The sequence below is a fragment of the Elephantulus edwardii genome, unplaced genomic scaffold (genome assembly GCF_000299155.1).
Source record: "Elephantulus edwardii isolate Elephantulus edwardi_28Jun2011 unplaced genomic scaffold, EleEdw1.0 scaffold00028, whole genome shotgun sequence".
In the NCBI taxonomy this organism is placed as follows: Eukaryota; Metazoa; Chordata; class Mammalia; order Macroscelidea; family Macroscelididae; genus Elephantulus; species Elephantulus edwardii.
In genome coordinates this window covers 19,366,649-19,381,556 of record NW_006399778.1, presented here as the reverse complement: position 1 = coordinate 19,381,556, position 14,908 = coordinate 19,366,649, and the positions used below count along the sequence as shown (strand labels likewise).

At 45.0% G+C, this 14,908-nt stretch overlaps 1 protein-coding gene across 1 annotated transcript; it reads left to right on the top strand.

Moving 5' to 3' along the window:
• The first annotated feature begins 6,937 nt into the window (after window positions 1-6,937).
• Window positions 6,938-13,381, top strand: TMEM51 (transmembrane protein 51). Its single transcript, XM_006883631.1, has 2 exons — window positions 6,938-7,278; window positions 12,976-13,381. Exons 1-2 carry the CDS (start codon window positions 6,938-6,940, stop codon window positions 13,379-13,381), a joined length of 747 nt encoding a protein of 248 aa, XP_006883693.1.
• The last annotated feature ends 1,527 nt before the right edge of the window (window positions 13,382-14,908 follow it).

Genomic DNA, 14,908 nt, shown 5'->3' with positions numbered 1-14,908 from the left:
CTGGTGCAGGACTGGGAACTTCCCTATCTGGGAATTTCCCCTAATTACTATGGGGCATAGGATAGACTTCGAAACTTCCCTAATGCACATTCATTCATCCTACACATATTTACTAAGCACCTTTGAATTTCCTGGCTGAGGACACTGAAGTGAACAAAGCGGACAAGATCCTTTTAGGGAGAATTTTACGCTGCTGTGGTGGAGACAGGTGGCCAATGAGAAAAGGAGAGCAAGACTATGATGGATTGTATTGGGATGGCATCAAGGAACTAAGCAGGGTACTTGAGAATAACCAAGTTAGAGAAGGCTGTGTTACTTTCCTGAGGATATGGGGTGGCATTTGATCTAAGAGACAGAATTAGGCGAGAGGGAAACAGACTTACCAGCACTGAGTCCATTCCTTGTAGCACCCTCTACTGGACTCCCAAGGCTATCAATCCTAACAGGAGGAGGCTGCCCATATTTCTCCCATGGAGATCTTGCAGGTTTGGCGTTTAGAAGCACAATTCACTACAGACTAAACCACTGTGGCTCCCTTAGGACAGAACTAGCCAAGGGAAAGAAATGAGATGAATGGAAGAGCATTTTAGGCCGAAGGAATAGAATGTACAAAAGACCTCGAGGCTAGAAGTGCTTGGTGTGATTGAGAAGCAGAAAGGAAGCCACTGAGAGTTGATGAGAGAAGGAGCAAGATAGGAAGGAGTCCAGTCTAATCTAGTGAAGCCTGAATGAAGTCCATGTCAAAGGAGTTTTAGTTTTATGCTAAGTATAAGGAAAGATAATGACGGGGTTGGGGAAATTCTTTTTATGGCATATTTCATCCAGTCAAGAGTGTAGAGATATTTGTGAATTGGAAGGAAGAAGAAAAAGAATAAATAAGCATCTGTGCACTTTTCACTCTTCCCCTCCCATCGCATTCATTTCTTTGTAACATTACAAAAACAGAACAATATGTTGTTTGTTTTGCCTGGCTTTAGACTCCATTTACGAAGCATCATGCTGTGCATATTCTTCTGCAATGTGTTTCTGTTTCTGTTTTATTATTCAGAATGGCCCATGCTGGTGTGTGTTGATTCTGCTGTCAGTTTATCCTTTCTTTTGGGGTGTGACTTCAGTTTTCTAAGGTTGAACCAGCTTACATTTTGGGATGGACTCAACTTGTAATCTTTTTATAAATGTTTCTAAAACAACTATGCGATATCATCTCACCCCAGTCAGAATAGCAAAATTTAACAAAATAGCAAGCAGCAAATGCTGGCGAGGTTGTGGAGAAACTGGAACCCTGATTCATGGTTGGTGGGAGTGTAAAATTGTGCAACCACTGTGGAAGGCAGTATGGTGCTTTCTCAAAAAGTTTGCAAATAGAGATACCATTTGACCCAGCAATTCCGCTACTGGGAATATACCCCAAAGAGACCACAACTCACATCCAAGCAGATATATGCACACCCATGTTTATCGCTGCTTTGTTCACAATAGCAAGGAATTGGAAAAAACCTAGTGCCCATCACCAAACGAATGGATAGAGAAGCTGTGGTATATTCACACAATGGAATACTACGCTGCATTGAAAAACAAGGAACTCATGCAATATTATTCAAAAGGGTGACTCTGGAGGACATTATGCTGAGTGAAGTATCTCCGTTACAAAAGGACAAATACTGCATGGTGCCACTGTTGTAAAACAGGACTGACCTTGTGTTTGGGGAAAAACTAAGAAAGATGGGTTCAATAATGTATACTGTATTGAAACAGATGAGGGAGAAAACTGTTTAAAAGGGATATGTGATTAGGTATTTTTGTCATGACAGGAGTCTAGAGCGAAGACTACATGGTGGAGTGGACCTGGGGGAGAGGGCTTGTAAAACAATGAAAGAATTTTTCTTTTATTTTTCCAAGAGGGTAGTGTTCTGGAGGGGAGGGTTGGGAGGGGAGAAATGTGCAACAATGAATGAATGAAAATCCAAAGTCTCTGTAGATTTTTACTGAAATTAATAATAAATTTAATTTTAAAAATTTTAAGTTAGAGTAAAAAATGTTTCTGATTTTTATCTGCTGATATTTAGTTTAGGATTTTGCTTTTGTGCTGATAGATTCAATTGGCTTCAAGTTTTCCTCTCTCGTCTTATACTTTTCTGACTTTGGCAACAGGTTTATACATCTCCTCATTTTAAAAATAACCCAAGGAGCATTTCTTCACCTTTTTATTCTCAGAGACTCTTGTATAAGGTACATTTTTTTTTAACTCTCTCTTGAGTTTTTTATAAAATCATTGACTTTTTTGGTAAGCGTTTACCACCATATTGTTAACCTCTGCAAAATACATTTTGTGTGTATGTGTGTGCGCGCGCAGTCTTCTGAAATCCATTCTTACCCCAACTCCTGCCTCAGCACAAGTCAAGAAAATGCAGCTTTGTCCTGATCACCTAAAATTGAAATATTCACTGTGTTGTTTTTTTTTTTCACAGGCAGATCTGTCACTCAAAATTCCAGCATGAAGAATTGTCTCCAGGTTTGCCTTGAGTCTCATCAGGAAACAACAGGTAAGTACTTGTCCTAACTGGTTAGCAGTTTTTCATAAGTACCCAGAACAAATGAAATCATTCACTCGCCCCTGAAAGCTACCTTGATCATGAGCAAATGACAGGACCCCTCCAGGGTCAAGTGGTGGGTTTAGCTGACCTGGGACCCCAGGCTGTCCACCAAGGCTCTTTTAAGAACATAACAGAAGTCATGTGGCCCAAATACTCTGAACACAAAATTAGTTTCTTTCCATACTGTGAAAGGAATGGAACAGCATACTAAATATAATGCTGGTGCCCTCCAGGGTCAACAAGCCAGAAACCAAATAAACAGCCAGCGAGCTGCACTTTGGGAGCATGTCCCACAAACCCCTGGGAGCCCCTCAAATTCCTGGTCTCTAGAGGGTGCCTCACTCTGGTGACCAATTTAAGCCACTGTTGGACATATAATCTTGCCATTAACCCAGAAACAGCAACAACAAAATTATCTCACTTTTTTCTTTTGCACATTTTTAGATTTTCCCAGTTCTTATTTTCCCAAAGGTGAAAAAAAATCACCCTTAATCCTACCATGTGAAGAAGGGAAGTATAAACATCATGGTAGATATAATTTGACTGTTTTGAAATTCAACATAGCACATTAAACCTGTGTTTCTCAGTCTGTTTTTCACCTTATTCTCTCCTACCTGATGAAGTCTTTCTTTTAGAAATTCTTTTATTATTTTTATTTATTTATCTATCTATTTATTTTTGTTTTTTGACTGAAACCTTACAAACTGGTTTTTCATTCAACTATTCTTGCACACTTTGTTTTAGAACGTTAATTACATACCCACAATGTTAGTGCATCTTTCCTGCAGTTCTCATTTCTTTTAATCCTTCTATTTTACCCCTTCCCTATCTTCAGGGCTTTATCCTTGGGCAAACACTGCTCTTTTGACCTGAGATGGGCAGGTATTCTAAATTTTAGAAATTCTTTTTGGAGTTCTCTCCAACCCATCAAATTGTAATGCCACAGATAAAGTGTGTGTCTGTTTCTATACGGTAGCATTTGCAAGACCACAAAGCACTGTAATACCAAAGATTTGTTCTTACACACACCAAGAACAAACCTTTGTCCACTTGGAGGCAAGAAAAATCTCCTAGGTAGTGCACTTTGCACTTATTTAGTCTTCAAAGAGTTTACAGTTCAAATCTATCCAGTGGCACCAAAGAAGATGAGGCCCCGGCGATTTACTTCCATTAAGATTAAACCAGATTTAATCCACTGCTGTCGAGCTGATTCATGGTCACCCTCCAGTGAGTTCTCTTGCAGAGCACTGGTGGATTCTAACTTCTGACCTTTCAGTTACCAGCACAGTACATAACATACTATGCCACCTGAACTCCTTTCCATAAAAATTACAGCCTGGACAGCTGTGTGGAGCAATTCTGCTCTGTAGTCTGTGAGGTGGCCATCAGTCTGGACTGACTCAACAGCAGAGTTGTTGTTGTTGTTGTTGTTGTTGTTGTTGTTGTTGTTAAGTGCCACCAAGTTGACTAATGGCACCCTCATGAATAACAGATCTGAGCCTCGTCCTATCCTGGGCCGTCTACATGATGTCTGATCTATTCGAGCCCATTGTTATAGTGACTGTGTCAATCCACCTTGTTGAGATTCTTCCTCTCTTTTTCTGATCCTTACTTTTCCCAGCAGGATGTCTTTTTCCAAGGACTGGTCCCTCCTGACAATATGCCCAACGTTTATGAGATGAAGTTTCACTGTCCTCACCTCTAAGGAGCACTTTCACTGCACTTCCTCTAAGAGTTTGTTTGTGGCCGTGTGTGTGTGTGTGTGTGTGTGTGTGTGTATTGACAGTCTGTGAAATATTCAGTACTCTTCCTCAACACCACAGCTAAGAGGCATTGATTCTTCTTCTGCCATCCTTATTGTCTAACTTTCAGATACACAGGAAATAATGGAAAAGACCATGGCTTGTAAAAGGCACACCGTAGTCTTTAAGCTGACCTCCTTACTCTTTAGCATCGAGGTTACTAGAATCCATGTCAAGAACAGGACTCTCCAATGATGCCTGATCTGTCCCCCAGTGAAGGCAAAGCTTGACTTGACAGTTAACATAGGCCGTAGAAATGGAAGTTAAAGTGTCCCCAGTGACTAGATCTAATCCATGCACTGTCACAGCCCCACCCCCCACCCCAGATCCAAGACCTACCTGTCCAAAGTCCTCAGGAGGGTCTCAGCCAGTGGGTTTCTCATCTCCTTCTTCCAGAACTATACCACTCATCACTGACCCCTCAAAGTCTGACCTTGTCTCAGATGCATTTGGAGAGTTAATGCTTTTTCAGAGCTGCCAGACCCATCACTCCTCTTTACTGGCTGCAAGCAATGTTCTCAGAAACAGATATGCTTGTGTGTTTGTGCGGTAGACTATTCCAGGCTGGTCCTAGTCCAGCTATCAGCAGTTAGATTGCCATTCAGTGCCCCGTAAATGCACATGCACACATGAGCTCATAGATGCACGTGCTTGTGTATATACCACACACAGATGTGCACACATACCCATGCATGCTCATATGCACAAGCACACACGTGCTCATAGATGTGTGTGCGTACATTGCATGCACATGCTCACACTATACACAGGCACACGTGTGCTCACAGATGTGTGCACACACATATGCATACTCACGTACATATCTATGGATACACCACACATGTTCATGTGCATACACACGTGTGCACACATAGTGGGCACGTGCATTTTTCAGTGCAGCCCTACTGTGTGAGGGCACATCTCTCTGCCTCTCGGACTGGGCTAAGACCTGCTACCTAGCTATTCTCTCCTCTGGTAGCTTCTTCTCACTTGGTTATTCCTTACAGTCAGGTCCTCTGGTAACTGGAGGTCCCCCCACCCCCGCCCCTTCCTCACTTTGCTCAAAGGACTTGTCCAGTGTCTGGAGCCATGCTTAGCAGGTAGCAGGTGCCCCAGCAAGATTTGCTGGGTTAAAATAAATAAATAAAAAAGGAACAGCTGTTAAATGATGTTGCTCCAAATATTTTTACAGTGTCTTTTAACAAAGTGGCTGGATGAAGGCAGTTGTTTGATGAGAAAATACGTCCACAGCATCGCGTTTCAAGCAGGCTGCTTAGCTATCCTTCTGGAAAGACTGGAAGGAATGCAGAACTGAAAACAGGACCATGTCCACCTACACGGCTGTAAAGTTATTCTCTTTTCCAAAGGCTGCCGCCTCAGCAATGACTGGTTGAGGAGTGGTCAGCAAGAGTCAGCCCATTCATTCCCCTTCCCCTCCTTGGGACCCTGAGAGTACTAACCCAAACCTTTGAGACTGTTTGCTTCTCTGGTCCACACTCCAGCCGCTTCCCAGGAAAAGGGTTTGCCATCCAGCTAGGCACGCACAGATTTCGGAGGAGCAGCTGCGCACTTCTGCCCCTTTAAGAAAAGGAAGCCTCTATATGAATGAAGAGATACTTGACCCAGTGGGGTAGCTTCTGTTCCTCTCACATGAAAGTCAATATTGATTTGACAGTTTTGAACCCCTGCTATGTGCTAGGCACAGAGATTAGGAAGATTTGGTCATGCAAAGAAGTGGCAGTGCCGCCCTACCTCTTCCAGTAACATCTAGGAGCTGGGGTGTGGGGACGACTGCCAGTTTGCTAGCAGAAGATGCAAAGAGAGAAGAAGTGGGAGAGGCAGAGAGCCAGGTTGAAGTGACCTTATGCTTCATGCTAAACAGCATAGATTTTCTCCTGCAGGGAGCTACTGAGGGTGGTGCACAAACAGCAGGAGGGTGTTTGAACATGGGCTGGGTCCTGACAGATGCCTGCCACCCTGGTGGTTCCATTAGAACTCGTGATCACAGCTCCTTCACACCAGGAGTTTGTTCACTCTCCTCACTGGACCCAGTGAGAGCTGGGAGTCCAGTCCACTTCATTAAATTCCATACAGTGTTTGAATGGCCGGAGCGCTGACCTTTCTGGCCTCCTGCAGGGAACGATCTGGCTTTTCCTTTTTGGGTGGGGATGGGCAGGCCAGCCACCGTTTGCAGCTCTGAGAATGCGCAAGACATCTGGAATGCATCAGAGGGAGGCCCAGCCAGAGCGGTGGCTCAGCGCTGCCCTCAGCTCCTTCCAGAGGAGTGTGTCCGCTTGGAGTGACGCTTCTCTCTCCCTTTCTGCTCTCCTTCCAGACCTCCTGACTGTAGCTGTCTGCTCAGGATGCCTCACGTGTGCTTGGACCCATCCCTCAAGAGTTTGACTGATGTTTTTCTAGTGCGGCGCCCGCAGTTTTAGTGAGTGCATTTAAGGCGGTTTTGTTGGGGCCGCTGTTTGGATCTAGTTTTGTTTTTGTTTTTCTTTCTTTCTTTTCACTGGGCCTTGATCAGCTCCTGCGGGCATGATGGCCCAGTCCAAGGCCAACGGGTCGCACTATGCACTGACCGCCATTGGCCTGGGCATGCTGGTCCTGGGGGTCATCATGGCCATGTGGAACCTGGTGCCCGGGTTCAGCGGCTCAGACAAGCCAGGGGCCCAGGGGAACAAGACAGAGACGGGTGGTGGTCTTCTCAAGAGCAAGACCTTCTCCGTGGCCTACGTGCTGGTCGGGGCCGGCGTGATGCTGCTGCTGCTGTCCATCTGCCTGAGCATCCGGGACAAGAGGAAGCAGCGGCAGGGCGAGGAGATTGCACGGATCCAGCACCAGGCAGAGATGGAGCCTCACGCCCAAGAGGAAGACAGGTGAGGACCAGCCCCTCCTCAGAGCAAGGTGCTCACACACCCAGTCACCCATGCTCAGTGAAGAAAAGATTTTATCCTAAGAGGCTTTGCAGTCCCATTTTCCTCCGTTAAACCCAAGCCCGTTGCTGTTGAGCCATTTCTAACTTCTAGTGACCCTGTAAAGTGTGCTGGTGGCCTAGTGGTGAGAAGCTGCGCCATAGTCCTAAGGGCATGCATTTCAAGTCCACCAGTTGCTCTGTGACAGAAGGATGGGTAACCCCCTCCCGTGTGATATACAGCCTCTGAAAACCCACTGGAGGGTCAGGCATGAGTCGGTTCTGACTCAGAGCACACTCAACAAGAACTGTAGGGCAGTGGAGGGGCCGGGGAGTCACGGTGCATAATAGGTCAGCAGTTTAAATCCACTGGCCGCTCCACAAGAGAAACATAAGACAGTCTTCTCCCGTAAGATGTGCAGCTTTAGGATCCTGACGGAGGGTCGCTGAGGGTTGGAATTGACTCAGAAGCAGTGACTTTGGCTTGGAGCTCTGGCAGAGCCGTATAGAATGACTCCAGGGAGTTCCCAAGACTGTAATCTTCACAGATGCAGATTACCTTAACTTTCTTCCATGGCTGATGCTTTCAAACCACTGACTGTTTAGTTTAGCAGCGAAATGTTTAACCACTGTGCCACCAGGGCTCCTATTTTTCTTACATCACCTTCTATAAACTATTTTGTAATTTTACAAATAACTGTCGTGCTGGAGTAGAGCTGCTTCCCAGAGGATGTAGAGTGAATGGATTACTGCTGTGACAAGATTTGGACACGTGGAAGGAAGCAGATCATGGCCTGGGGAAAACAGAGCTCCAGACTTGTTTCTGTCCATTCATCACAAAGATTGGTAGAGGTGGAAGGGGAGAGGGAGAGAGAGAGAGATTTGTGCTTGGATTTGACGTTAACTGGATTAACTTCCTAGGGCTGTCATGACCACTAATAAAACAACAGCAATGTCTGCCATTATTTGGGAGGGCAGAAATTATAAAGCAAGGTGATTAGCAGGTCCAGCTCATCCAAAGCTCCAGGGGAGAATCTTTTCTCACCACTTCTAGCTTTTAATGGCTCCTGATGTTCCTTGGCTGGTGGAAGCAGGACTGTATCTCTGTCCTTTCGTGGCCTCTTGCCCTGCCTGGGTTTGACCTCTTCTGTCTCTTTGCTTCTGTTCTGGATTAAAATGTTGTCCTTCAGAAATTAGTTAGGAGCCCTAACCCCTATACCTGTGGTTGTAATCTCATTTGGAAATGGGATTTCTCTGTTATATTAAGAGGACATATCAGTGCAGGGGATGTTTTAAACCAGACACCTTTGAAAGATAAAAAGAAATTAGGCATGGAGAAGCCAGCAGAGATAGGGTAGCTAGATGCCAGAAAGATAACGATCACTTAGGAGCCGAAGAGCAAGGACCTTTCTCCAGACCCAGTGGGAAGAGAGCCTTCCTCTAGAGTTCTAGCTTCCAAAATTGTGACAAAATAATTTCTGTTTATTAAAGACACCCCCTTGTGGTATTTCTATGAAAACATATTGTAAGGACACTTGCCATTGGATTTAAGTACCCAGCCCCTTAATCTGGGGTGATCTCTCCTTGAGATCCTTCATTTTAATCACATTTGCAAAAACCCTTTTTCCAAATAAGGTCACACTCACAGGTACAAGTGGTTAAGACTTAGACATAGCTTTTGGGGGGCCATACTTTAAATCACTACAATCGGCAGGAAGTGTTATGTTTGTCCAGAAATGCCACAAACAGGTTTTTAAAAAATAAATGATCACTTAGAGAAAATGTGGTAGAGATTAATACTCTGTTATAAAAGCGCTCTTCCAAATGAATATGACAGATGGACACACCGTAGGGAATGGACAAAGGAAATGACCAAGCTTTTCACAGAGGTTCAGCCAGTAGATGTTCACACTGATTAGTCATTTTGTCTTTTGCTTATCAAAGTGGCCAAGATGTTAGAGAGTTGAGGGAAGATGGGCTGCTGATGGGAATATTGATATAATTTTCCTGAAGAAGTGTCACAGTGAGGGATGGTTTTAGAGATGTCTGTCCCTATCGTTCTGTCCTTAAGAATTTATTACACAATCACCCAAGAGTACAGAGGAGTTTATACCAGAACATTTATTAGAGCATTGTCTAAAATAACAAAAACTTAGAAACAACCTTAATACCCATTTTTTCTCTCTCATTTTTGTCGAGTCAGAACCAATTCGTAACTCACCCTTCAGTAGGTTTTCAGAGGCTATAAATCACACAAGAGGAGATTGTCTATCTTTTCTCCCACTATCATCCATTCGTCAAGTCAAATTATGATATAGCCAGTTGATGGAGTTCTAGCCATCAGATGCAGCACACAACCTAAGTCCCAGAGCAGAGGTTCCAGGCCCCAGCCAGCAGTCCCATCCCATCCCCCTGCGGGGTTTTAAAGCCAATGCCTTTGAGAAGATTTTCACCCTAGGCAAAGGCTCAAGGATTCCCACTCTTGAAGGGAAAAGAGCAGCAATACACATCAGACACAACCCCAAAAACCTTTCTTACATGCCCATCAGGACTGCCATCAGATGCAGCAAACAGCCAAAGTCCCAGAGTGGAGGTTCCAGGCCACAGCCAGCAATCCCATCACAATTTTGTCACAGGTGACTTATAGCGAGTCTATGAACGGAAGTCCTGGACACCTCCTGTATAACTTTCGTCCTTTCTCCAGGTTCATAGGGTTTCCAGAGGCAAACTATTGTGAAAGTGGATGCCACTCCTGCTTCCAAGCTTGTTTTAATCAGGGAGCTACACCAAACACTGTCCACCATGGGTAACCATTCTCGCATCTGACTCCTCAGTGTCACAGTGTTCGGCTTCACAGCAACCACGAGTTACCTCTGTACAGCAAGTAGACAGACATACCAGGTTACACGACCTGGAAGAATGTTTCATAATATATATGAGTACCAAGACCTGAACAAGTTGACATAAAGTCCCATCACTGCAAGGCCTTAACCTTCTTCATGAGATTTTTGTGTGCTATTTGCATTTTCTACAACCACTTTGTCTTAATTTTGCAGTGGGAGTGGAATTATTTTCATTTGGGAAAAATTAAGCAAATTTTCTGATCATAAAAGACAATGCTTAATTATTCAGAAGAGGGCAAAGGAGGAACATAATAGCCACCCAGAATTACTCAACCTAGTGATGAACCAAGCAGCATGAGGCCAGCTAGAGAAGTGAGGTTAGGATGGAAAGTTGGATGTCAGGGTTAGCAACCACCCACTCAAGTTAGAACCAACTCATAGCTGACCCTTCAGGCGACTTCTGAGTCCCTTTACACTTCGTATGTAAATCCATGGGGCTGCAGGTGGATTTGAACCATGAGAGAGGCACAACTTTTAGGTTAGTAACACACACAACTCTCTTAACCATAATCTGCAAAACCAAATGAGATTTCTGATGTTGACCATTGTCACTCACCAGGTTCAAATGTAGGGTCTTGTAAAATAGCTACTTTACTTCCTATTTAATATACAAAAGGCTTTGTTGGTTCAGTGGTTGAATTCTCCTCTGACATGAAAAAAACCCAGGTTCAATTCCGGGTCAGTGCATCTCAAGCACAGCCCATCCGTCAGTGGAGGCTGGCTATTAGGATGCTGAACAGGTTTCAGTGGAGCTTCCAGATATAAGATGGACTCGGAAGAAAGGCCTGGCCATCTACTTTTTTTTTTTTCCATCTACTTCTAACAGTCAACCAGTAAACACCATACGGTCACAGAATTTCTGATCCTATTGTGGATAGGGTCCCACTGAGAGCTAATTCAAGGGCAGTATTGTACTGAGGTAACCTTGGGTTGCTGTGATGCTGAACCTTGTGCCATTAGGGTGGCATATTCCATAATGGTTACCCCATAGTCCATAGTGTTTGGTAGAGCCCCCAGTTTAAGACAGGTTTAAAAGCAGGAGTGGCATCCACTTCCTAAACAACATGCCTCGAAACTCTATGAACTTTGATAAATGACGATAGTTATAGAAGGGCTTCAGGCCCTTTGTTCATAGGGTTGCTATGAGTTGTGCTGGACTCAATGGCAATCAACAATAATATGTAGAGCTTGTCCTATATTTTTTATTTCCCTCCCAACAGCCAAATGAGAATAAGGCTGAGACCCTGACCTGGCCTTGAAATTTCATGGTGAACTCCAAAATGAAATTAGAGGGTAATTTGAGATAAATGTAAATTTCATATTTTGAATATTCCTTGTAGTAGTCTTGGGTACAATCATTATGCTTCAAATTGGCAGCTACATTTTTCATGTTGCCATTGGTCAGAGGGCCTCCAGAGCATTGCTGTAGTCCAAATGGCTTTATTTCAAATGTAAGGATTGCAATTAGAGGGGTTAAATACCCAGTATAGTACTTACCAAACTCTTGTGGCCTACTGGTGAGAAGCTGCACCAAAACCCAAAGGCACGTGGTTCAAATCCACAAGCTGCTCCTCAGGAGAAGGCGGTCTCCTTCCTCATGATTCACTGCCTCTGAAAACCTGCTGGAGTGTCAGCTGTGGGTCCATTCTGATTCGATGGCACACAACAACAACATAATGCCTAAAAATGTTTCAGTTTCTTCATCAATAAAATAGAGATACTAATAGTACTTGTGTCATTGTTGTTATGTGCCGTCAAGTCTGCAACACATAGTGACCCTATGTACAACAGCTCTGAAGCCTGCCCTGTCCTGAGCCAGTCTCACTGACTCCAACACACCTATCCCCATTACCCCAGTTACTGTATCAATCAATCTTATCTTAGGTCTTTCTCTCCTGTGCTATCTCTCCATCCTTCTGAGCATGATATCCTCCTCCTGGCCATGTGCCCAAAGTATGTGAGATGGAGCTTCAAAATCCTAGCCTCCAAGGAGGAACTTGGTTTCACCCTCTTTAAGACACCTACATCATAGTGTTAGCTACCATTATGAATAAACCCCTGGGCTCTGGTAACCTCATGCACAGTATGATTATTATGAACCTCAGGGCTTTTGTGGGCTGGTGTTTGGGAGTAGATTGCCAGGCCTTTCTTCCGACTCCTTCATAGGCTAAGAGCTCCCCTGAAACCTGCTCAGTATCACAGCACCACACAAGCCTCTGCTGACAGAGAGGTGGTGGCTGTGCCATGAGGTCTACTGGCTGGAATCAAAGCCAGGTTTCCTGGTGGGAAGGGGAAGATTCTACCCCTGGGCCACCTGCCCTCATATAGTGTTGTTAGAAAAACAGAACTGGCTTCTAAATGGAGGACAGTACCTAGTCCATTCAAACAAACTCACAAGACCAACACCACACAAATTCTTTCCCGTTGAGTTAGAGCCAAGTTATAGCTGACCCTCCAGTGGATTTGAGGCTGTAAATCAAATGGGAAGAGATTCACCCCTCTTTCTCCTTAAAGTAGCTGGTGGATTCAAACCACAACCATTGCGTTAGCAGCACAGTTCTCTATGGATTATGCCACCAGAGCTCCCCGCCCGACAGGAAACGTTAGAAGTGTTATTACTTCTAGGCCCCATGTGTTGTTTTCCATGGCTGATGTGTGAGGCCTGAAGGACTCAGTGTTAATGAGGGCATGTGGGTCCTTTGGCGTGTGACCTGAGTGGGTGTCTAATATTCTGCCTGTCACTGTCTCTTGTCTTGCAGCCAGGAGGAGGAGGAGGCCTCCTCAAGGTACTACGTCCCCAGCTATGAGGAAGTGATGAACACAAACTACTCAGAAGTGAGGGAATTGGGCCAGAACCCCAGGATGAGTATCTCCCTCCCTTCCTATGAGTCCTTGACGTGGCTGGACGAGAACATGCCCACCAGCACCAGGGCCGACGTGGAGGCCGGCCAGGGGAACCCTCCCGACAGACAGAACTCCAAGCTGGCCAAATGCCTGAAGCCTCTGAAAGTTCGGAGGATTAAGTTTGAAAAGCTTCACCTCAAAGACTTTAGGATCAACCTCCCGGATAAGAACGTGCCTCCTCCGTCCATTGAGCCCCTGACGCCCCCTCCCCAGTACGACGAGGTCCAGGAGAAGGCCCCGGATACCCGGCCGCCTGACTGAGTGGCCGCCTCAGCCTCGTGCCCTTCGGTCCTCACACACTCAGCATCACAGACTCCACACAAAGCCACTTCAGCCACATCAAAAGCAGAGGGACCGATGCAGATTGAACTCTTGAATGGGACAAAGGATGAGTGTAGTGGTTCTGTGTGTGTGTGTGAGCGACTCTGTGTTTTCACAGAATTTATGCAGCAGGCCAACTGGGAAGTGAGGTTCCCCTAAACCTTGTGTTTTGTCTCACCCAAGGGCCTGGCGTCCACATATCCTCCTTCAACCTCCCTCAACTCAGAACCATTGACCAGAACGCTCCCCTTGCTCAGTAAGAAAGGACACCCAGCACCTGGTCCAGCTTGTGGTGGTTTTCATGTTGCTTCCACTAGGACTGTGGCTTCCAAAAGAAAACAACTTCAGCCTTTGCTTTCCTTACTGGAACCTTCAGCCGTGGGTAGGAAATGGGGCTCAGCTTTATAGAAAAGGCCTGGAGCATTTTCATGAATTAAGTGAAGCAAGAGGTGTGGTGACTGAGAGGGATGAGGCCCCGGGGAAGCTCTCAGAACCCATAATGCTCTTGGCTTTCTGAGGGCCCAACGCCTGGTGAACTTGGGGCGCACAGTGAATAAGATAATCACCCTGATTGGTACACTTGCTGAGTCTCCCTGTGTCATGGCAAAGAAGGGGCATTGTATGAGCAGTCTTATTCCTCCTGGAGTGCCCTGCAACTGAGCTTTTTATAATAAAATATTTTCTATGTAGTGCACTTGTCTGTGAAATTGCTTTAACAACTCAACACTGCTTTGATAGTTGTTGTTGTTGTTATGTACCATCGAATTGCCTGTGACTCATAGTGACTCTGTGTACAACAGCTCTGAACCCTGCTCTATCTTGAGCCAATTTCATTGTCTCCGACACACCTACTACCATTACCCCAGTCACTGAGTCAATCCATCTCATCCAGGGTCTTCCTCTCTTGTGTTGTCCCCTCACTCTTCTAAGCATGATGTCATTCTCCAAGGACTGGTCCCTCCTGGAAACATGCCCAAAGTATGTGAGACAGAGCTACAATTCCTTGTCTCCAAGGAGCAGCTTGGTTTCACCCTCTCCAGGATGAACTTGTTTGTTCTCTTAGCAGTCCATGGTATGTTCAAGACTCTTCTCTAGCACCACAGCTCAAAGGCATCAATTCTTCTTCTGTCATCCTTAGTCGTTGTCCAGATCTCTGAGGTTTAGCAAGTAATTGTGAAGACCATGGCTTGAATCAGGTGCACTTTTAGTCGCTAGACTGACATCATTACTCTTCAGTACTCTGGAGAGGTCCCTGACAGCAGATTTTCCCAGTGCAATTCATCTTTTGATTTCCTGGATGCTGGTACCAAGAATGTTGACTGTGGACCCAAGTGAGAGAACTAATAATAATAAAAACCAAACCCATTGCCTTCCATCTCATGGTGACCTTTTGTGTTTCTGAGTAGAACTGCACCCCATAGAGGTTTCAAATAGCTGTAAATTTACATTATTTGAGTGTTTTGTGTC